Here is a 23706-nt window from a genome sequence, read left to right as displayed (position 1 = left end):
CCCTCAAAACAATACAAATATGTGAATTTTTGCATGTATTCATATAATTATTTTTTTACCCCTGGTTTTGTGCGTTCATGTCCTTTTCTTTTGTATACTTCATCTGTTTGTATGTTTTGTACTCATTGTTTGTTCAATAAAGTTCATTAAAAAAAAATCCCACTGACAGTGTATACAAAGTTTGACCATGATTCAGAGGTTGCTCAGCAGAGAGTGATTTAACCCTTTCATGCATGAATTATGACAACCTTAATCAGTTTTTTTCATAAGTATTTTTATTCATCATTAGGCATGAAAAAAAGATTTTTGAACTTGATTTTTTTTTAAACATGTACTTTTCATGTTTTTACATGTCCACTTAAATGGACAACATATGTTTTGACTTATGATTTTGACAAACGAATGAATAATATTCACTGTGTTGTGTTTATGTGCAAGTATACCATCAACACTGATACAAATACAAGAAAACAGCCTATGAATAGCTGTCCACTGTAGTGACCACTATGCGTGAAAGGGTTAAAATTGTGCTGATCAACGAGAGTGAAATGGACTGCTACGATTGGTCAGAATTAAGCACGTGAGAATGTTATAAACGTTACCGTTTTGTTTTGTTTTTTTGTTTTTTTGTTTTTAAAAAAAGGAAAACATCTGTCTTTTTTAACACTGGACGCTAGTCTTGATTTCGAGGACTTTTACTGTGAAAGAAAGGAACAGGAAGACGCTATTTTCACACGTACGGTACATAAAACCTAACGGGTTTCTAGAATTGAACCGCTCAGCGAAAATTAACAGCAAAATTATTCTAGCAGTAATTACAGGATCACGATGAAGACAATATGTTTTTATTCATGTTGCTTCTTTTTTTATTCCACGTCATCTGCAGGTAAAAAGAAAATATTTTGAACTCATCTGACCCAGAGCAGGGCGTCAACTTTCGCTTTACTTTAAAGCTCTTTTTAGCCTGATTTTCACGAAAATAACTGCTGATAAAAACCTCACCAAAACGAATACCTTTTTTATTACTCACTGTGTGATAACGGAAACTACAGCTGTGTTTGATTATCGTCGACGGTAGCAAAGTCTTTACTGTATAACGTGGTATATTTCGTGCCATAACATATTTGCCCCGTTGAACAAGTGTTTAGAAGGTTTTTGGATCAATACGCACATTACACACATTTTTATAGATGTTGGTTTAATAATTTAATGTCGATGTTACAAACGCATGCAAAACAGATGCAAACCAGATGACCAGATTTGGTCAAACATCTTCGTCAGAGTAAAAAGAATGGGGTTAATTTTGTCGTTGTTTTGCTTTTCTCTTGTCACATTTGATCACCAATCAAACAGTCCTCTTTTAGACTAATTTCCTTTGACTCCAGCGCCAATAATGCTAACTGAATCAGTATTTATATCCTGGGTAAAGTATTTATATCCTGGGTAATGTAAGATATATATTAGATTCCAAGACAATGAGAATATTATATTTTTCATTGTTTCTACCCTATCTGAGTTATTGTGTTGAAGTATGGGGGAATACATATGTGACTAATATGAAACCATTATATTTATTACAGAAGAGAGCGCTTAATTATGCATAATGTTAAATATAGAGAACACACTAATAGTTTGTTTATAAAATCGAAATTATTAAAACTAGAAGATATAGTGAAATTACATCCATCCATCCATCCATCCATCCATTTTCATCCGCTTTGTCCGGGGCCGGGTCGCGGGGGCAGTAGCCTAAGCATAGAGGCCCAGACCTCCCTCTCCCCAGCCACCTCCTCCAGCTTATCCGGGGGAATACCAAGGCGTTCCCAGGCCAGCCGAGAGATAATCTCTCCAGCGTGTCCTGGGTCTGCCCCGGGGCCTCCTCCCGGTGGGACATGCCTGGAACACCTCACCCAGGAGGCGCCCAGGGGGCATCCTTGTCAGATGCCCGAACCACCTCCGCTGGCTCCTTTCGATGTGGAGCAGCAGCTGCTCTACTCTGAGCCCCTCCCGGATGGCCGAACTTCTCACCCTATCTCTAAGGGAGAGGCCAGCCACCCTTCGGAGGAAGCTCATTTCTGCCGCTTGTATCCGCGATCTCGTTCTTTCGGTCACTACCCACAGCTCGTGGCCATAGGTGAGGGTAGGGACGTAGATCGACCGGTAAATTGAGAGCTTCGCTTTTACAATCAGCTCCCTCTTCACCACGACGGACCGGTGCAGCGTCCGCATTACTGCAGCTGCAGCCCCAATCCGTCTGTCGATCTCCGGCTCCCTTCTCCCATCACTCGCGAACAAGACCCCGAGATACTTGAACTCCTCCACTTGGGGCAGGAACTCATCCCCGACCCGGAGTGGGCACTCCACCCTTTTCCGGCTGAGAACCATGGCCTCAGATTTGGAGGTGCTGATCCTCATTCCCGCTGCTTCACACTCGGCTGCGAACCGCTCCAGTGCGAGCTGGAGGCCCTCACCCGATGAAGCCAACAGAACCACATCATCTGCGAAAATCAGAGATGAGATTCTGAGGCCACCAAAGCGAAAGCCCTCCGCCACTTGGCTGCGCCTAGAAATCCTGTCCATAAAAATTATGAACAGAACCGGAGACAAAGGGCAGCCCTGGCGGAGCCCATCACCCACCAGGAACGAGTCCGACTTATTGCCGGCAATGCGAACCAAGCTCTTGCAACGGTTGTATAGGGATCGAATGGCCCGTAGCAATGGGCCAGACACCCCATATTCCCGCAACACCTCCCACAGGACACCCCGAGGGACACGGTCGAATGCCTTCTCCAAGTCCACAAAACACATGTAGACTGGTTGGGCAAACTCCCATGCACCCTCAAGTATCCTGGAGAGGATAAAGAGCTGGTCCAGTGTTCCGCGACCAGGACGAAAACCGCATTGTTCCTCCTGTATCCGAGGTTCGACTAACGGACGAACTCTCCTTTCCAGCACCCTGGCATAGACTTTCCCAGGGAGGCTGAGGAGTGTGATCCCCCTGTAGTTGGAACACACCCTCCGGTCCCCTTTCTTGAAGTGAAATTACAGAAATTAATTATTATGTTTAGGGCAAAAAATAAAACTACCTCTTAAGTTACAAAGTTTATTTGTATTGTGTTCAGAAAATGGGGATGGCAGAAGGAAATTTTATTTTAAGCATCGGTTTGCTCGAACCACACAAAGGCAAATGTGTCCAACAGTCATAGGCATAAGAAACTGGAATTCTCTCAATGATCATCTTAAGTGTTGTACAAATGTTTCTCAATTTAAAATCTGCTATAAGAATAAAATGATAAACCAGTATAAAGAAATAACAGAATTTAATTGTAGAATAAATTATCCTTTTAGTTTGATATTTGGTGTTATTGCTCATTGTTGAGTATATTGTTCTGTTTAGTTTGTTTTGTTATGTGCAGAATATTGTCAGAGTGTAATTTCGGTTACTTGTATTGTCACAGATAGGGGGCAGGTGTCAATAAGAATTTATTCTTCTTCCTTCTTCTTTTCATGCATGGAAACAGTGTTACTTTAATTGAAAGGAAGGTTGTGTATGGGAAATGAATTACTGGTGTACCTTGTGTGAAACAAACAAACAAAAAAATCATACTGAACCAATCATGTTTCTGACATTTTCTCTGAATGTTTTATTTACTTTTATTTAACACTACAAAAATTGTTTATTCCACAGTGAAACACTCACTGCAGTATCTGGTCACTGCATCCTCTGGAGTCCCAAACATCCCAGAGTATATGAGTGCTATGATGCTTGATGACATTCAGCTGGGTTCCTGTGACAGCATCAACAAGACAGTAGAACCAAGACAGGACTGGGTGAAGAAGATGCTTGAAAACGAAACTGAGCTGTTGGAGAGATTGACTCAGGACTGCTTTCAGGGTTGGAAAAACTTTGGAAAGCATATTTCTAGTCTGAAGGAGCAGTTCCAGAGTGAAGGTGCAGTAATATATATTTTTAGAACAATTATGTCAATTAATAAGCAAAAAGAAAACAATTGATATAAAATTATTTTGTTAATTATCAGTTAAAGATTTTTGAAGTCTTATTTTTGTTTTCACCAACTGAATCATAAACCTTGTTAGTGTGAGCGTTCTTTAAAAAGGATGATGAAGCAATAGTTCGAGTTTTGCATAAAAAATAATTAGACAGTGATATAGATTTTTCCTTTAAAAGCTTATATATAAATCTCATACATCCATTGGACGTAAAACTTACATCTTATTGCACCAGCATGCATCTGCTCTTATATAACTATCATTAGCTTACAGCTTTAAGTGTTAAAGTTATGTGCTGACTAAAAATGAAGACAAGATGATAGTTTATTAAACCTGTAATAAAATTAGCAGATTGTCTCGATGGAATTTAGTAAACACAGCCATCTGCTCCTTGCTATCTAAAATATAATAAACAGGACACTGGAGTAAATTCTTGACCATCTCACACTTCTGTTTAATCAGTTTGACTAACCCTCTGTTTGACATTTATTCATTTGTGTGAAAACTATAACTTTAATCTCAGCCAAACCGATTTACTCTGAAACAAATAAAACACTGAAAAAAGCCAAACAATAACGTTTTTAAGTTATCTAAGTGACTTATATATTGTTTAACCTGAGTAGCCAAAACCATGGAGGTCTGAAAACGATGTACTGGGGGGTTCGCTACCCCCACTAGCTATCGAGCTGGTCGGTAACAGACGTCTCCAACAACGTTGGAACACTTTTGTAAATATGTGATGTCTTGATAAATCAAGCAGGTATTTGAAGTTTACACAGCTACTTTCTTGCCCTAAAACATCTTAAAACTTTATTTTGTGACCCAAAAAGAGTAATAATAAAACTAATTTCCAACAATGGCGAATTTGCTGGGCTGCACTGTGAATTCTGGGATAGGTTGGGCCACGAAGAATACACCCGACCAATCCTTCAAATCTGCAGAAAAGGAGGATGCATTTGTCGGCCGCATTTGGGGGAGTCTTTGAATTTGGACAGTCTTCGTCGCATCGCTGTGATGTAACAGGCCTACAAATGCAGCCTCCGAAGGATGTGGCCCCTAAATTTGGACACAGCTACGATACCAGAGACTGCTTATTCTTCTTCTGTGGTGCTTAACGGCAGCTGGCATCCTTGTACATGCATTGCTGACATCATTTTTTTTAGTCCGTTATTACACTCATAAATCCTACTACTTATTCCTCGTCTTTCACACACTACTAAAAATATAAAAACCATACAGTACTTGGTTGAGACATAATGTTTTAACAACAAAAGTATAGATATCCCCCCCAAAAGAAAAGAAAAAAAAAAAAGGGTTTGTTCCAGCTCACCTCTCCCCTGCTCTTGCTCTAGCGCCCTTTCTGCCAGTAGCTGAGACGCAGTGGAGCAGAGGTGTAAGTGCCTGGCTTAAAACAGGACATTTTAGCTGCATTTAACCTTCAGTTACTCTTTATATAGTTTGGTAGGAGTCAGACCATGTTTCTTTTTTAGCTGAAAAACATTACACCCAGGTAACCTGCAGTGTTGAAAACGTGTTTCCCAACGATGTTTGCTACCCTACAATCTGTCCTACTCTGTAGTAAAATCAGCGACATTTGACCGTCCTGTTGCTCCCATTGAAATTTATACAGTCTATTTATAATCTAAAATTTAAAATTGTCCGCAGCCTGCTGTTGTTACCACCAGAGGCGGAGCCAGACATTTGAAACACCCGGGGCTTAGCCCTAAAGGGTAGTATGCATGTGGGATTTTTTTTTTTTTTTTTTTTTTTTGGGGGGGTAGAAATGACTGAAAGATTAATTGGCTCTGTTTTGACTTTTGTTCAAAAAAGAATGACTTCATATAGGGAAAAATATTTATCACATGTGCAGGACACCTTAAACTAGTTTTTTAATTAAGCAGCGAGGCAGAACAAAGTCAGGGCTGTATCAAGACACAGGGACTAAACCCCAATTCAACCAGACCCAGAACTGATCCGGAATTAAAACAGGACTACAACAGTTCAAAAGCAGGACTACTGAGGACTTAACCAAGACAGAACCAGAATCAGAACTAGATGATAGTAGCACTAAAAATCATCATAGACCTGCACTATATTTATTTTTTTAATTTTACCAAAGTACAATATTTAGATTGAGAAAAGTTTATATAATTATTTTGGCCTTGTTGTGCAAACAAGCTGCATAACTTAATAAATATAGAATTTGAAAAATAGCAAACCTAAAAAGAAACACTAGGTACTAGATACATGAGGACCTATGATACAGTTATACTTTTGGTAAACAACCATTTGACTAACATGTGTGTCTCACCTGCTCTTGTTCATCTCTGTTCTGTCCTCATTCTCCATCTCCCTCTCTCTCCCTCCCTCTCTGTTCCTCTCTCTCCCTCTTTGTGCTGACAATCATCAAATATACAGATATTTACAAACTCTTCAGATAAAAACACTTTTTTAATTGTAACATCAAATCAGACTAAATGTTTATTTTTTTAGATTGATAAATATAAAAACATATTTGTTAACTTTGAGAGTAAAGAGAGAAACTATCTGTATTTCTTAATTGCAAATGGCACCAAATTGTATTCAAAATTGAGCCACACTTATGGAGCTCCACAGTTCTTTTCCTGGTGTTTTGTTGACATCTCTTGATGTTCCCATGTCACAGAAACAGGCTCTGTGTTTTGCCTTATTTGCATCCACAGCTGTGCCACCAGTTTACTCACATGGACTCTACTAACCTATCAGAAGCTTCTTCAGCTCAGAATGGAATCGTCTGGAGTTTTCTTATTATTTAACAATAAACTTAGTGTACATGTACTCCTAAATTTGATGAAAGTGATAAAATATAGACAGCTCTGTCTCTCTTTATTCTGACATTTAACTAATTCAAAATATATTTCAATATTTATCTAAAACAAAAGTTTAATCTAAATTGATGTTGTACAGTAAAAATGTTTTATGTTTTCTCCCTAAAGTGTAAATATCTGGTTACAAATGTGAATATCCTGCTGTGTACTGAAACCCCTCTTGTTTTGCATAGAAATATACTGAACAACATACAAAGCATAATATATAAAATAACATTTACCTGAGTTTTTTCTTTGAAAGAAGCCTCGAATGTCCATTCTTATGTTTCAGTACATAACTGAAACCGATTTAGTCGGGGAGGGTAAGAACTGAAAATATGAAATAAACACACGTAAGCTAAGACTATAAAAAAAATAGCATTTGTTCGGATTTTCATTTCGCCATTTGTTGATTCACTTGAAGAGCAAGTAAAATAATATTGGTCAAGTGATCAGTTTCATATCAATCTTTCGTGATACACCGTCATATTTACATTATTTGTACGGTACGAATGATTTGCTTTGGTACCTTGTCAAACTTAAGCTCTCCTTAGTATGGCTGGCTCCGTCTCTCCAACAGCGCACTCACGGGCAGCAGCTGCCCCGCCCCCTCGCTCAGTCGCTTAGTGCCTGAGCTTGGATCATACCAATATCAGGGGGGGATTCACGCACAGTCGTAAATTCCCACAGTGTGCACTATGTGCTTCGAATATTGTGTGTACTTTTTGTTTTATACAGTTGTCAGCCAGGCATCTAACTATGAAAAAATTACACTCCAAAATACCCCGGGCTTCTGACAAAACAACCCGGGCTTAAGCCCCGTAAGCCACCCCCCCGCTCCGCCCCTGGTTACCACTGTCCTGTTTGAAAGCTGCTTATTTTGTCATATGTGCATGTGCAAAGGTACTAACTAGATAACTGACTGGATGCCTATTAACCTTATAACTCCTGTTGTGTGTGTGTGTGTGTGTGTGTGTGTGTGTGTGTGTGTGTGTGTGTGTGTGTGTGTGTGTGTGTGCACAGAGAGACAGCCAGGTTCATAATGGATACAAGGAAGTTTTTTCAAAAAAAGGAGCCACGTTAAGGTAAAAGTTTAAGATCAAATGATCCGTCAAGGAATAGGATAATGTTGGATCAGTGTTTCAATATTTATATCTTTTATTAGATGTACATGTGGTTTGGTTATTTGCCTTTTGGTTGAAAGTACACTGCGAGAGGACTTTTTATTAGAGATCTTAATAGTATTTTTTTCATGTTAATGTAATTTTTTTTCATCTAATTGAATACAATATATTTGTGTATGATTGTCAGGTTACGATATGTATTTTTTTTATTCCAATCCATTCTTCCTTTTCATCATTTAAATAACCTTTATCAGATTTGATGGTTTTGTTACAGACTTTAAAAAAAGTGTTTTGCTTTTCTTTCACAAATGTGGGGATTAAATTGTGTTAAAATGTACAAAACAGTGATGCCATGTTTTATGACGAGGACCCAGGCACAGAGAGACTTGATGCATTTAAGAATCTTATGATTTAATAAAGACAGACAAAGAGGACAGGGAGGAACAGGGGTTTAAATGCACCAAGGAGACAGTCAGAGAGAACTCTGGACAACTGGAGACATTTAAGGATGCAGGGACTGACAGAGACAAGGAAGAAGTCTCATCATAAAGTTTATCTTGCCTGGCTGGGCAGCTCTCTGGGTGCTCAGCACCCCCAAAGCTCTGATCCTAGAATCACCCCTGAATTAGTTGTTGACGATTTTGATAGTCGATGTAATTGTGGCTGCCTTACTCTGGACAACTGTTTTTGTCATGTAATTGGATTGCACTTTGTCAGGCCTCTACCCTAAGACTTGACCAATTTGAGTGTCCCACCTGAAGGCTAGGCTTCTGCTGGTCTAGCCTTTATGGTCACTAAGGCACGTAAACCCCCTGACCGCGTTAAGGGGGCAATCCCTCGGGAAAACAGAAAGGCAAAAAAACAAAAAAAACAACAAATGAAATGAAACATTGCTCATCAGATTCTAACAATTAAAACAGAACATTTACCTTAATTGGATGGCCTAATTCAAGTAAATTTGCAAAATGAAGTAAGAATAAAATAAGACCTCTCAATATAGCCAATACTTACAAAATGGGTTGGTATAGTAAAAAAACAACAACATAAACACCTGTTTATCGTGGTTTCATTGAAAATCAAATTAACAGAGAGACGTTAAACGCACCTCAGTGCCTGCCGTAGCTAAATGGGAGAAAGTACGTTCTTCGCAGCTGGATGGTTAATAAATTGGATTTAACTTAACCACAATACTTTGACATGAGTTCTTTATAAACTTGAGTCTAACATGAAGGCAGTGGCAAGATGCGTCGCATGGATGTTTAGCTGGGGAGAGTGGCAGTTCTCTGCTGAGTGCTGTGTGAGCCTGCGCAAAAACAGAGCACGGAGGCATAGAGCGAACGAGACGTGAAACCTATCATCTCATTTGTGCCTTTTCCAGTGGATTTTTCAGCTACTATAATAAATCTTGTTCATATTCAGTTTGTGGGTAATCTATTATTTTCTTTCTCAACTTTTAAAAGTTTGACTTAAGGGGGCAGGACATTTGTTTAAGGGGTCATTGCCCCCTCTTGCCCCAGCGTATAGCCGGCCCTGGTGTTGCTGCTTTACCAGGTGTAACAATTAAGTTTAGCATCCAGGCATCCATGAAAATAGAATTTATTAAATTTAACGGAGTTCGAAGTTAACAGGAAGTTTGCTCGCTAGTTCCCACCTAAACATGATATAGCATGTTCTGACTGAGAAATTTGTGAAAAAATTAAAACATACAGCTCTGCTATCACTTCCAACATAAATTAAAAGAGAAATCTAAACAGCAGTGACGTTTGTAGGGTTACTGAAGTTGCACTAGCTGGTATATAATGATGTGCTACGTGAGATAATCCATCCACAATACGAGGTTAGTCATTATTAAACTGCAACAACATGGGAATAGAGCAGCTGTGAGAGAATTCAACGTGAATAAATCGATGGTACGGAAGTAGAGGAAGCAAGAATGAGTTGAGTAAAGTTTGAGTTATCGCTTAATGCGCCGTCAGTTTCTGTCAGTGGTCAGTTTCGATCTCTTGTTTTTCTTTTAATCTTGACACACCAAGCCTACTTTTACATGTTGCAGAATTCCATCACCTTCATATTCATATTTGATTACTTATTCTTTTTACCTCCGTTGTGGCTTTGTGTATATTTAGTTTAATATTTGTATCTCATGATTCATTCTTGTTATAGTTAGTATTTACTTTGTTGCGTGGTTTCTTTAGTTTATTAGAAGTTTAGGACTCTTTTCTGTGGTTTCTTGTGAATTTATTATATTAATTTCAGTTTCTGTTCTGGTTAGTGATGTACACGTTGCTTCTGCTTAGTTCACCTTTGTGTCCCAGCGTTGTCTGCATTTCTCCTTCCTTGTTCCCCTCTCTAGTTCTTCAGTCATCTATGTCGATTTAACCCTCGTTTCCTAATCAGTTGTGGCTTCTTGTTTTATTTTGGTAACTGTTATTCTCAGTTTCTTGTGTTACATTTACTTCCTCTGCCCAAATATTTATACTTTCCAACCATGCATCCCACGTGTGCTCTCCTCTCACTATCCCATGAGTGCGTTTGGGTCCACATCCTACCTGCCATGCATCATATCCATGACGCAGTGCACCCATGACAATGTGCAATATTAAAATATTATACTGCTATCTCTCTTTTCTTTGTTTCTCTCTTCAGGTGTTCACATTTTACAGAAGAGAGATGGTTGTGAATGGGATGAAAAAACTGGAGAGGTGACTGGATTTTCACAGTACGGTTATAACGGAGAAGACTTTGTTGAGTATGATCTGAAGAGACTGACATGGATCGCACTGAAACCAGAAGCTGCTATTACTAAACAAAGATGGGATGCTAACAGTGTTGGAACAAAAAACAAGAAAAACTTCCTCACTAACATTTGTCCAGAGTGGATGAAGAAGTCTTTGTCCTATGGGAACAGCTCCCTGCAGAGAACAGGTAGAGTCACACAACCTGATGTGGTTTCATGGACGCAGTAGTGTTTATTTTGTGTTGCATGGTCTTCCAAGAAATACAGTTGTATGACAAAACATTTTGGGATTAATTTTGTATTTCATCATTTTGTTTACAAAAAACAATACAAGAACACATTATACATTTTCAAAAATTAAGAAAACCATGTGCAAAGGTAGTTGTAGATAATATAACATTTTAAAAGATTGTAATGAAATCAGTTTCACATTTTTTGTAGCTCATTCCATTTAAAGGCAGCAAAATATTTTAGTTTAGCGTAAACAAGAGGTACACCTAATGTTAAAATATACTGTGATGTGTTTTCAAATCCCAGTTATCTCTGTACAGAACTCTGGATCGGCTCTCGTTCAAGGGTTCAGAGTCTCTCGTCCTAGGAGTATTACCACTATAGGTACCACAATAGAAACTTATTTAAACAGATGGTGTTGGGAATTCACCCAGCAACTAACTACCTCAATCTGAATTTCCACCCTGCTGCCCCCTAGGTGACGCACCCTACTAGCAACCCTGAATAGGTATTATCAACAGCCAATCTAGGTACTAGTGGTAGAGATGAAGATGGAGGCTTGAATGGAGCCTGAGTGATGAGGGAGAGACAGAGATGGGGAGGAGGTGGATTGCACTAAGCCAGGGGTCGGCAACCTGCGGCTCTTTAGTCCTTATAGTGCAGCTACGCGTGGTTTTGGAAATTAAATTAGAAGTATTTAGCTGAAGTGTATTTTATTTATGTTAGTTCTTTTTTAACTTGTAGTTCTAAATTGGAAGATTATTGTGATATTGAAATATAAAAATAAAATTATATTCTATTATTTCTTCATCGCTCAAAATAAGTGTCACACTCGCAGAAGCCGGTGTACCCGCCGAAACGCCGTGCATTTATCGAGACTTTCAACCCCAGGTAGACCAATTATGGATCTTCGGATCCACATTATGTCAGCAGCTCCACCGTGAACTATGTTAAAAACAAACACCGCTCACGCCTCACAGATGACAGCTTACAGTCCTGCGTAAAGATAAAAGTGACTTAATACAGCCCCGATTTGCAGACGCTGTGCGCAGAGGTTCGGGAGCAGAAGTCCCATTGTAAGCATACCATGGCAGACCGACGATATTTGTATGAACACGCTTTTCAGCATCTCTTTATTGACCACACATGGTTGCTGTGAGCTGACACAACAGCAGAGAGAGCACAGACGTTAAGGCGGCGAGGCGTGATTGCGGGTGCCGCTCAGGTGTGTCCGACTCCCCTGCAGGTGCGCTGCACACCACGCCCCGCCACACGCATTAACCTGATAAAATACATATTTAGGCAGAATTTTGCAAATATCTATTTTTCATCTTTTAGCAGCATAGAGCTTTTTTTCCAATTACTTTTTAAAAGTCAGGTCAAGGCTCCAAAATCCCAAAGGCGATATAAGGGTGACGGCTCACAACAGTTTTTGTTTGCTACATGGATCATTTTAGTTCAGCTGGGTGTCTTTCCTTTTGTTATATTTCTTTAAGAGTTCAAAATGTGTTAATTACATAAATAAAATGTAATTTTCTCTGTAGCACTTCATGGATTTCATAAACAACACACTTTAGTTGTTCACACAAAGCATAAAGGTAAAAAAAAAAACAGTATATACAGTGTTATCTTCATTTTACATGTCAAAAACTATTTGCGGCTCCCAGTGTTTTCTTTTGCGTGGAAACCGGGTCCAAATGGCTCTTTGGGTCTTAAAGGTTGCTGACCCCTGCACTAAGCTGTCTGTACGGGAGACTGAAAGATGCGCAGTGAGATTTAAAGTACGAGGAGTGAGGACTGATTGGCCTGACAAAGGCCTGGAGAAAGATCATTGGTTTAAACCCACCATGTTACAATTAGCTTCACAGCGTGGGAAAGTGGAAGTTATGTAATGATTAGATTTGTCACTAACACATAGGAAGCAAATAGATGAGTACCTACCTTATTGAATTTCCGCATAAGCTTCATTACATTACTTCATTACTGAGTTTAAGAAGCTTCTGATAGTTTGAGTCCATTTGAGTTAATTGGTGACACAACTGTGGATGAAAATAAAGGCACACCCCAAACACAGAGCCTCTTTCTTTGACATCATGTGAAAATCAAGAGAAATCAACCAAGACATCAAGAAAAGAACTGTCAACCTCCACAAGTGTGACTCATCCTTAAATGCAATTTCCAGATGCCTGAAGGTCCCACGTTCATCCATTCAGACAATAATATGCAAAAAATATGGGAATGCACAATCATCATACTGCTTGGGAAGAAGACAGATTCTGAGTCTCAGAGAGGAAAGATTTTTGGTCGAAAAGTGTAAATCAACAGCAAAAGACCCTGTGGAGATGAAGGCTGAAGACAGTGTCAAAACAAGTCCTGTACCACCATGAGCTGAAAGGTTACTCTTGGAGGAGAAAGGCATTACTTCACAACCACTATAAAAAAGCCAGAATACAGTTTGCAAATGCACAGGGAGACATGTCCTGTGGTCTGACAAAACCATTGGCCAATGATAAACTGTATATTTGGAGGAAAAAGGGGGAAGCTTTGAAGCCTCAGAACACCACGCCAACTGTGAAGTATAGGGGTGGTAGCATCATGTTGTGGAGCTGTTTTGCTGCAAAAGGAACTCATGCACTTCACAAAGTAGATGGCATCCTGAGAAAAGAAAATTATTTGGACATATTGAAGCAACATCTAAAGACATCAGCCAGGAAGATGAAGCTTGGGCGCAAATGAGTCTTCCAAAACTAAATAAACTGACCCGCAAGGCCAGTAATGTTGTGGGGATGGAGCTGGACTCCCTTAGGATGGTGTCTGAGAGGCAGATGTTGTCCAAGATGAGGAGAATGCTGGATATTACCTCCGACCCACTCTATGGCATGCTGTCTAGTCACAGGAGCACGTTCAGTGAGAGACTGAGACTACTACAAAGCACCACTGAACGACACAGGAAATCATTCCTGCCCATGGCCATCTCCCTGTACAAGTCCTCCATCTAAAACACTGTAAGCACTGCAGTACAGTGTATTGCAGTGCAATACACACTCTACAATAAAATAGCAAATGACAAAGTTCACTGGTTAGAGTCAAATGTCAATGTTCTGCCTCTGTAATATTCTTTGTCAATATTCCTGATATTTACAACAACCTCTGTAATATTCTTGATTTTTCTAATTGAGCAGTTTGTATATATTAGTGCCATTTCTCAAATGTGTAAACTCTGTAACATATTGTATTATTTAATAGTTTAGTCCAGGGGTGGGCAAACCTTTTGGCTCAGGGGCCACGCTGAAGTTTAAAATTTACAAAACGGGCCAGGCCAGCACCAGATGCATACATATCAAACAAAAACATTAAGAAGGCGGCAGTGATGACGACGGGGGAGCCGCGCGAGGGGCTGCTCCAGCCGGGAGCGGCGGCGGTGAAGGAGGAGCTGAGCGAGGAGACAGAGGTCCCCGTGCCAGGGGAGTCTGCCAGGGGAGCTGCATGGCATTTGCATTTGCTATCATGCCCCGCCAACTTAAATATGGTACTGGGTCCTGCATTGTGGTTGTTGTTGGTTGTGTTGTTATGTTGAGTTGGGAGCAGGAGAGCTGCAGCTCTGTGTGTCCGAATAAAGAGATGCTTCAAAGCATGACTGTTTGCCGTGGTCATTCACAAAGTACTTAATTAGAGTAACGCCACACTGCGTACCCCGCGAGACACACCAATCTTCGGCTGGCCAGAATAAAATGCCCAACGGGCCGGAGGTGGCCCGCGGGCTGTAGTTTGCCCACCCCTGGTTTAGTCTGTTACCGTTACTGTCTTGGAGCACCTGTAACCCACATAATTTCCTTAGGGATTGATTGAAGTAATCTGATTCTGAAAAGGACAGTGACCCCAAGCATACCTCCAAATTAGCTACAAAGTGGCTTAAGGGCAACAAAAGTCATGGTACTTGAGTGGCCATCACAAAGCCCTGATCTCAGTGCCATAGAAAATTTGTGAGCGGCACTGAAAAGACAAATGCGACCAAGGAGGCCTACAAACCTGACCCAGTTACACCAGTTCTGTCAAGAGAAGTGGGCCAAGATGCCAGCAAACTATTATATAAAACCTTTGGAAGGACATTTGGCCCAAGTGAAACAGTTTCAGGACAATTCTACAAAATACTAAGGATGTGTGTATACTTCTGACTTTGATGAAAATAATAAAAAAATACCTAACAATTTTCTCTCTATTTATTCTGACATTTCACAAAAAACATGTTAATATTTATTGATCTAAAACCAAAAAGTTTACTGTATGTGTTTTTTTCAGAAGGATGTAAATGTCTGGTTTCAACTGTACATGTAATTGTACCTTGAGCTTTCCTGCTGCTCCGCTCCTCCCCTCTTACCAAGTTATGCCAGAGGACACAGAGCAGACACATTTGCTCACTAGTGCTGTCTAAAACCTGGTCAGCTTGAAGTTTTAGGAGGGAAAACAGAACAAACCACAGCAGAGAGCAAGTGATCAACACTTGCTTCCAGACGTTCTTGTTGCCAATTTTTAAAATATTTTTCACCGTACCATGTTATTGAATACAACAACAACTACTTCTGAACGTTAACTGTTTATCACCTCTTCAGACATTTTCACTTCAGACCACAGGAGAAACACACCTTTTCATCATTTCCAAGATTTATTGATGATTTCTTACATTAATTAGTTAAAATTCTTTTGAAAAAGAGTTTCCATATTGCAGTTTATTTAGGATTACATTTAGCTTAAAGAGTGCAGTGTTACATCTTAGTATAACTGCAAGAAACCTGGTAACTCTTTGACTTGAATAGCTTGTTCTGTTTTAAATTACAAATTCAATTTTGTTTTGATTTTCAGATGTTTGCTTTAGTTATAGTCACAATTATCTATGGAGCTTGGAAAGAAAGCGACTGGACTTCTTTAAGCTTCTTGAAGACGTTTCACCTCTCATCTAAAGAGCTCCTTTAGTTCTAAAACGAAATGGTATTAGTATTTAAATGCTAGTGGGGGTTGACCCCTAACCCACATGATTAGTCATGTGACTCATCGCATGACCCAAGTTGTGAAAAAAGGTGTGGGTCATGTAAGGACAAGAAACGCATTATTGGCTAAAACAAGCATTCAATATTTATTATTTACTGTTACTGATGCTCATGTTGGTTGCTTCTGTAGTTTCCTTACTGTGTTGTTTTCTTTTTGCTTGTTTTTTTCAGCAGGTGTTGAAGCAGATTTTCAGTGTCTTAACAGTGTAAAATCACTAACCAAATTATCGACTTGTGTTGGAGTAGCCCAAGCCACCATTCACTTTTTTTGCTTTTATACATTAAACACCTTTCTTTAACCTATCATGTGACCTATTGAGGCCACATGATGCAAGATGTGAGTAGGGGTTGAGGCACCTGGGACTGGATCTCCAAACTACATTGTAGATAACGGACAGTTGGTGTTGTAAGCCACCCCCTTTTTTCATCTGAAACCTCTGGTAATAATGACCCATAACTTTTTTTTTCACACTTTGGCTCATGTGACGAGGCACATAATCAATAGTGGGTCAATGACCGTCTTAAGGGACAGGGTTTAGATACCTGGGACTCTCCAATATTTGCCCCACAGTCATGACAATTTGCATATTAATGATCATGAAACTGACCTCACGGTCCATTGTTATTCAGTGGTGCTAGTTTCAGTCATTATGCAAATGTAGTTTTTTTGGGGAATCCTACAGTCAGCTAAGAATGTGAAAGTCACTTGGATGAGTGACAAAATGTTTCTCCCACTGAAAAAACTACGTCCAGATGAACAGATAAACTTTTTGTGATTACTTTACCTCGATGATTGAGCGTGCATAGAGACATTTCCGCCATTTGGTTTCTCGGATGAGAGCTGAAACGTCTACAAGAAAGTTTCTTTCCAAGCTTCATAGACTATCATAACTTGGAAGCCTGAAAACCTACACAGAAAATCAGTCACAATTATTTTCCGCTGATACTATAATGTTTTATATGTAACACATACACTGTACATATACTCCTATTGAATTTCTTTTTCTTTGTTTTTCTTTGTATCCTCATCTGGTTTATTTTCTAATTGCTATTTCTTCCTTCCCCCTGCCTGCATTGCCTCCATCTGTCTCTACAGTTCTTCCCTCAGTGTCTCTTCTCCAGAAGACTCCCTCCTCTCCGGTCAGCTGCTACGCTACAGGTTTCTATCCTAAAAGAGTCATGATGTTTTGGATGAAAGATGAAGAAGAGATCCATGAAGGTGTGGATCACAGAGAGATCCTCCCCAACGATGATGAGACCTTCCAGATGAATGTTGATCTGAATGTTTCATCAGTCAAACCTGAAGACTGGAGAAGATATGACTGTGTGTTTCAGCTCTCCAATAGTGAACAAGTCATCACCAAACTGGACAAAACAGTGATCAGAACAAACTGTGCAAAAACAATACTTTGCAATGATGGAGGTGAGAGAAACATTATGTTTGCTGATATTGTTAATGTAATGCTTGATTTGTTTATCCTACATTGGATCCCAGGAGGCATAGCTATTCATGTTGGGAATAACTCTTGTAGATCTTAATGGGGAAGAATTTCTTCTTTTTTCTTAAATTATTGTATATTACAATCATTTTCTCTCTCTTTCATTGTACATATAAGTTGTTACTGTTAATATTAGTAAGAAAAAAATCATAACCCCCTTAATGTGATATTAGAACTTCTACATTTGTCACCAAACTACATAAATCCATGACCAAAGGGGCAGAAACAACATAAGTAATCGATCAATCAAGTAAGAGCAACTCATTTATTTCCCATGACTGCTAAAACTGTGTATTGTCTATAATGTGGTGCTTCAATGTCCATCCACCCACTTACTTCCCCTTATTTGGGGCCAAGTTGTGGGGGACAGCAGACTAAGAATGTCTGGCAGAGAAGTCAGACCTCCCTCCCTCTCCCTAGCCGCCTGCTCCACCTTATATGGGGGAACACCAAGGAATTCCCAGGCTAGCCAAGAGATGTAATCTCTCCAGGGTGTCGTGCCCTAGGGCCTCCATCTGGTGAGACATGCCTGGAACAGTTGCCAAACTACTTCAGCTGGCTCCTTTTAATGTGGACGAGTAGCTGCTCTCCTCTGAGCCCCTCTTGAATGGCTGACCTCCTCACCCCATCTCTAAGGGAGGGGCCAGGCCCTAGTTTCTGTCGCTTGCATTTGTATCTCATTCTTTCAGTCACTACCCAGAGCTTGTAACTATAGGTGCTCAGTTCTCTCTTCACCATGATGGACTGGTACAGCATCCGCATTACTGCAGATGCCGCCCCAATCCATCTGTCAATTTCTCACTCCCCTCACCCGTCACTTGTGAACAGTACCCTGATAGATTTAAACTCATCCACTTGGGGGAGTGATCCCCAAGGCCTGCACCTCTGACTGCCACACATTGCAGCCAACACCTATTTCCCCTGGGAGTGGTAGGCTTACAGGAGGGCTTCTGACTGTTTCTTTGATTCAGAGTATGTGAGGTGTTAAAACTTGTAAGAATACCCTTTTTAAAGTTTACACTTTATACCATGTAACTCTGATAGTGAACTTCTACATTTTAAAATTCAACACTGTCTCTAACGTGTGTCTAATAAAATCCTCAGTTTATTTATGGCTTTTCACTGAGGCATATGTTACTGAATGCAGTTAGAAGTGAAAACTAGAGCTCCCGCTAATGAGTTACATAGTTAGTAATATAATTTTAGTGCATTTGTCCTGCTTAATTGAAATATGTAGTGTAGATGAAACCTATAGGATGGATGTGTGATTTTATTATAATGTTTTAGGCAACTGTTGTTGTGATTTGGCGCTATGTAAATAAAACTGAACTGAATGTACTTTTTTAAATTTTGTTTTTTACTTAGTAGAGACGCCCGATGCCAGGATGACTGCTGTCATCACTGCAGTGGTTGCTGCAGTGGTTGTTCTTTCTGTGGCTGCTGTTGGATTTGTTGTTTACAAAAAGAAAAAAGGTAAGAGATTCAAATGAGCGCAGCTGGCATTCTGATACAGACTGTAAACCTGAACTCATCTGGCATTTTGAAATCCTTTTTTTATTTCAGAAAAACAGTGTACCTTGAAAGTAAACGTCTATATAGTGGTCCCTCTCTATAATGCGTTTCACCTTTTGTGGCCTCGCTGTTTCACTGATTTTCTTTGTGCAATTTTGCATACTTTCTTTTTTTTTTGCGTCCTTATAAGGCTGCAGACCATTGTCAATCAATCTTGTGCTGTGTCTCCTGTACAGTACAGATTGTGTTCAACTTGTCAAATTTACATAATTCTTCGATCTCTACAGTGTGACTCTGAAGTGCTGTACTGTATGTATGTAAGTTTTCTCCCCAACAAACACAACAATGTCGCCAAACCTTTTTGCACCGTCAAAGGCACCTGCGGTAGCACTCAAAAAGAAAAGAAAAGGCAGAGGAAGATGCTAACCGTCGCACAAAAAGTTAGACTAATGGACATGCTAAAGGACGGTAGAAGTTACCGTATTTTTGGGACCATAAGGTGCACAGAATTATAAGGCGCATTAAGCGAAACAAAACTGTCAGATAAGTCAAACTTTACTCAACTGCATATAGAAGTCATTGAGTCCATGGACTCAAGTAGCTGCATCAATGCACTACGCAGACTTTTTGCTTTAAGAGGGCCTGTGAAGCAGCTGAGGTCAGACTGTGGTACAAACTTTGTTGGAGCATGTTCTGAATTAGGAATAAGACAAGATGATCAGAGTCAAGACAAGATCCTGAGATACCTCTACGAACACGGCTGTACATGAGAGTTCAACCCTCCACATGCCTCGCATATGGGAGGTGTGTAGGATTGGTGTAACCAGGAGGATACTGGACTCCATGTTGTCTCACGGTAAACACAGTTCCCTGACTCATGAAGTGCTCTGCACCTTGATGGCAGAGGTGTCTGCTATAATCAATGCAAGGCCATTAATCCCAGTCTCCTCCGATCCTTCTTCACCACTGCTGCTGACTCCTGCTATGATAGTAACGCAGAAACCTGGTGTACCACCTCCAGCTGGCGAGTTTGTTGGAAAAGAACTTTTGAAGTGCCAGTGGAGACGAATACAGGTACTTGCTGATGAATTCTGGACGCTCACCTTCCTGGCTCTTGAAAAGTAGTTTGGCTGGCTGTTTATCTATGTTCACACTCAGGGAGTTTAACACATAGAGAGAACAGTACATTATATATTTTTGAACATATAGCATAATGATAATACTAGTTATTGTAAACTTTACAAACCACCCAGCAGTATTCAAAGGAGCTTGCAAAGAAAAGCGTCTGGACTTCTTTAAGTTGCTTGAAAACGTTTCACCTCTCATCTGAGAAGCTTCTTCAGTTCTAAGGTCAAATGGTATAGTATAGTATAGTATAGCACGTATAGTGCATCTGCAGGTAAATGAACATCAAATCTCTAAGACAGACTGAAATCTGTATATTTATCACCCTTATGATAAAACCCATGTCAGCCATTGGTTTATGGACTTTGTATTTTGAAGCCTCAACATTTGCTTTATTGCTATTGCTACGTTGGTTTTTGTGAGCCTTTTGGGACCATATTAGAATCTGGAGTCGTGCACACTATTGTTTCATTTAGTGTGTATCCATAAGATTCGTACAGCAGATCCAAGTTGTGCCTTGAAAACAGGAAAGTCGTTTGCATAGAGGAGAACTTTAATAGCAGGCTTGTACAAAGTGAGGCTTTGTGCTCACATTTGCTGCAAACACTCGTTTTACCCTGTTTGATGCAGAATTCACTTGAAATCATGCAAGAACTGGACTTGTTTTTTATAATGTGTTCTTGTGAATTGATTGTGTATCGCGTATGTTTGATTTGACTTTCTGCAAGACAACAGTCGCCCGCTGGCCAAAAAGGTTTTCCAAATACCTCCATGTGATCTAGCCTTGATTTAGAAAAGAATAGCAAAAAAAATCTGCACCTCCTGCTTCAGATGCAATTTGTGTTTCTGTGTTCAGAGGCAGCGGTGAGAGGGGAGACCTCGGATCATCCAGCTGGAGAGCCTGACCAGGAGGAGTCGAACATTAACTCAGCTCTTCCAGGGCACCCTGCAGACTCGGCTGCTGGCAACAGCGAGGGATGACGTGAACGCCAGTGAGCCAGCGAGTCAGACCTTCTGAGGACGGTTTCACTTTTCTCTCTTCCGTATAATTGACTCTTTCCTCTGTCTCTCAGCTCCTTGTCTCAGAGTGGGAGGGATTTGAAGCACAAAGGGAAGATGTCATGGTCCTGGGCCGAGCGACCCAGTGTTTGAGTTTTATGTATCTTTTGTATTCATTTGTGCCCTAGCTTAGCACATCTAGTTTATTTTGAGATTGCTATTTAGTCCTTTGTTCCTTAGTTGTCATCTCCCCCTGTACTAAGTCTCCCTGGTTCATGCGTCATGTCTGCGTGGTTATGTTTAGTTCATGTCATGTCTAATCTCCATGTTTCCTGTTTTACTTTGAAAGTCTGTATTCAATGTCAGTGTATTCAGTTTCACTTCTCCTGTCCCGTCGTTAGGTTCATGTGTGTCAGCTGTGCTCCCATGTGTGGCTACTTCCCCTGATCATCCCTCATGTGTATTTAGTCTCTGTGTTTCATACAGTCTGTGTCGTGTCGTCTGTGTTCCCACCCTCCATGTCCTCACGGCCAGTCTGTACAATCATCGTCATGGTTTTCTGAGTCTCCTTTAGAGATGGCACGATACCACTTTTTTATGTCCGATACCGATATCATAAATTTGGCTATCTGCCGATACCGATATAGTGTTTTTTAATCAACAAAACTGTTTTTTAAATATTTTGCTGCATTTTGTATAAGTTCATACTCAAGTTTAAAACAACAACTACACTAAAACTATTCTGTTATACCTGTATGCAAAAAAAAATATTTCATAGTTCAGCAATACTGATCAATCTAATAAACTTAAACCTACACCATCCTCCCTATTCTGGTATTTTAAAGAGTACTTAGCATAAATGTTAAGCAACCTAACTAATAGGGTTCCAACTCCCAGCAACAAAAATAAATAAATAAAAAATAGGGAACCACCCCTCACGCTCCACCTCATGATGCTTAATCGACGTAATCAACCTTAATTTGATGCAGTGTGAAAAAAAATGCACAGAAATCAATTATTTTTCAAGAAATATTAAATAGATTCAACATCTTTCTTCAACAAAATTGCAGACTGCACAGATGGTACCTTCCCAAAGGAAAAAGTACTATAGCTTACTAGGGTATATATATTAGACTTAATAGTCACTATATACAGTAATGAACTTCTATTCATTTTACATCAAATTAAAACTTTGGGTGTCAGATAATTATTTGTTAAAAGCTCGACATTTTAAATGAGAATAAGAAAGAAAAGTATGTCTTTGTGCCCCCTTTTCCCTGTTAATGCTCTATCGGCCCCCCTGGCTAAACTTTGCTAGATCCGCCCCTGCACAGTTACCAGCCGTCAGCTACGTAGAAAAAGATCCTGGTGTAGAAAGTAATATTAAATACATTCTAACAACAGCTGATCAAGCTTAAACGTGCTGCTGTTGTTCAGCCGCTGGTTTCCTCTTTCTGGTGCAAAGTGGGCCAAAAGCAAACTAGAGACACGGACTTGCGACAGAAAAGCCGATCAGCTGATCATTAAGCAGTTTCATGATTGAAGTAGCAGCAGGAGAGGCAGTCGCTTGTTAAGCTTAACGCAGGAATGCTTTACAAACATTCAGAGATGGACTTACACACTTGCTTTACTTCTCTCGGGATAACTTTGTCGGAGATGAAATGCTGGATGGCTAGCGAAGCTCCAAATGCTATCCAGACCACCGACAGGTCCCGCATGCCACAGCCGCTCTATCACGTGATGCATACTGCTCCGACGTGCTAACGTTCTGAGGTGAGTTACAGCGTGTTGCAAGTTTTGTGAGGTGCTTTCCTGATATTTAATGGATTGGATTACATTTTTTATTTTTCTCCGATATCCGATCCAGTAATTTAGGTCAGTATCGGACTGATACCGATACGTAATATCGGATCGGTCCATCTCTAGTCTCCTTAGTTTATCAGTATCTGTTTCCCAGTTTAGTTTAGGTTCAGCTTAGTCACGGTGTTTCTGCTTTGTGTTGAGACCTGTCATCAGCCACAATAAAGGCTCGCTTTCAGTTTAAGTTTACTCCGGTCTACTCTCTTGTGTTCGCACCTGGGTCCACCACACACACCACTGCACGGTCTGTCCCCTCAGATCGTGACAGAGGAGCTTGTCATTTGGTTGGCTGATATGGATGTCCGCCTGAGTGAGGTTGACCAGCTGACAGTGTTGGGTGTAACACGTTACTGTATTTAAATTACTTTTCCACTGAAAAAGTAGAGTAACTAATTACTGTTCATTTTTAGGTATTTTAAATACAGTTACTTACAATGTACTTGCGTTACATTGTAAAAATAACTAAACTCGCTGAAAATCATTATTTAATTTCAATAATTTATCTTCTAAAGGTAAAAATAAACTCTGCCGCTTTAACATCGCTGTAGTGCAGCTGTACGTCATTTCGCGCCAGTTTGCCGCATAGTCGTATTCTACAGCCGAAGATGTCGGACTCAGCTGAAGCGAGGGCCTGTTTTATGAAATGGAAATATTCCCGTCACTTCACTTTTCTAAAACAAGCAGACAAGAACATTACGGTAATATGTAAGCTGTGTC

The 23706-nt window shown here is 40.0% G+C and overlaps 1 protein-coding gene and 1 long non-coding RNA gene across 3 annotated transcripts in view; one reads left to right on the top strand and one right to left on the bottom strand.

Moving 5' to 3' along the window:
* LOC146682500 (uncharacterized) overlaps positions 1-23706 on the bottom strand; it is a 50846-nt gene that overhangs the window by 3825 nt on the left and 23315 nt on the right. The gene's annotated exons all lie outside the window — the stretch shown is intronic.
* LOC146682501 (major histocompatibility complex class I-related protein 1-like) lies at positions 683-23178 on the top strand. 2 transcript variants are annotated; one of them, XM_085446229.1, is made up of 6 exons: positions 683-886; positions 3689-3952; positions 10628-10906; positions 17091-17417; positions 18862-18966; positions 20987-23178. In XM_085446229.1, exons 1-6 carry the CDS (start codon positions 829-831, stop codon positions 21109-21111), a joined length of 1158 nt encoding a protein of 385 aa, XP_085302355.1. In that variant the 5' UTR covers positions 683-828; the 3' UTR covers positions 21112-23178. The 2 variants fall into 2 exon arrangements, with proteins under 2 accessions (XP_085302355.1, XP_085302354.1); XM_085446228.1 differs by having other exon boundaries at positions 18859-18966.

Source organism: Copadichromis virginalis, linkage group LG22, assembly GCF_057382275.1.
Source record: "Copadichromis virginalis isolate Kocher_CV1m ecotype Utaka linkage group LG22, C_Virginalis_male_GT1.1, whole genome shotgun sequence".
NCBI lineage: Eukaryota > Metazoa > Chordata > Actinopteri > Cichliformes > Cichlidae > Copadichromis > Copadichromis virginalis.
Note: the sequence above shows the minus strand (reverse complement) of the source record. Positions and strands in the feature narration are given on the sequence as shown.

Bases quoted from the DNA above. Each gene is read 5' to 3' on its own strand.
- LOC146682501 (XM_085446228.1), top strand. From the start codon at position 829: ATGAAGACAATATGTTTTTATTCATGTTGCTTCTTTTTTTATTCCACG. The intron at 887-3,688 runs GTAAAAAGAAAA...TTTATTCCACAG, and splicing joins TTATTCCACGTCATCTGCAG to TGAAACACTCACTGCAGTAT. The intron at 10,907-17,090 runs GTAGAGTCACAC...CTGTCTCTACAG, and splicing joins CAGCTCCCTGCAGAGAACAG to TTCTTCCCTCAGTGTCTCTT.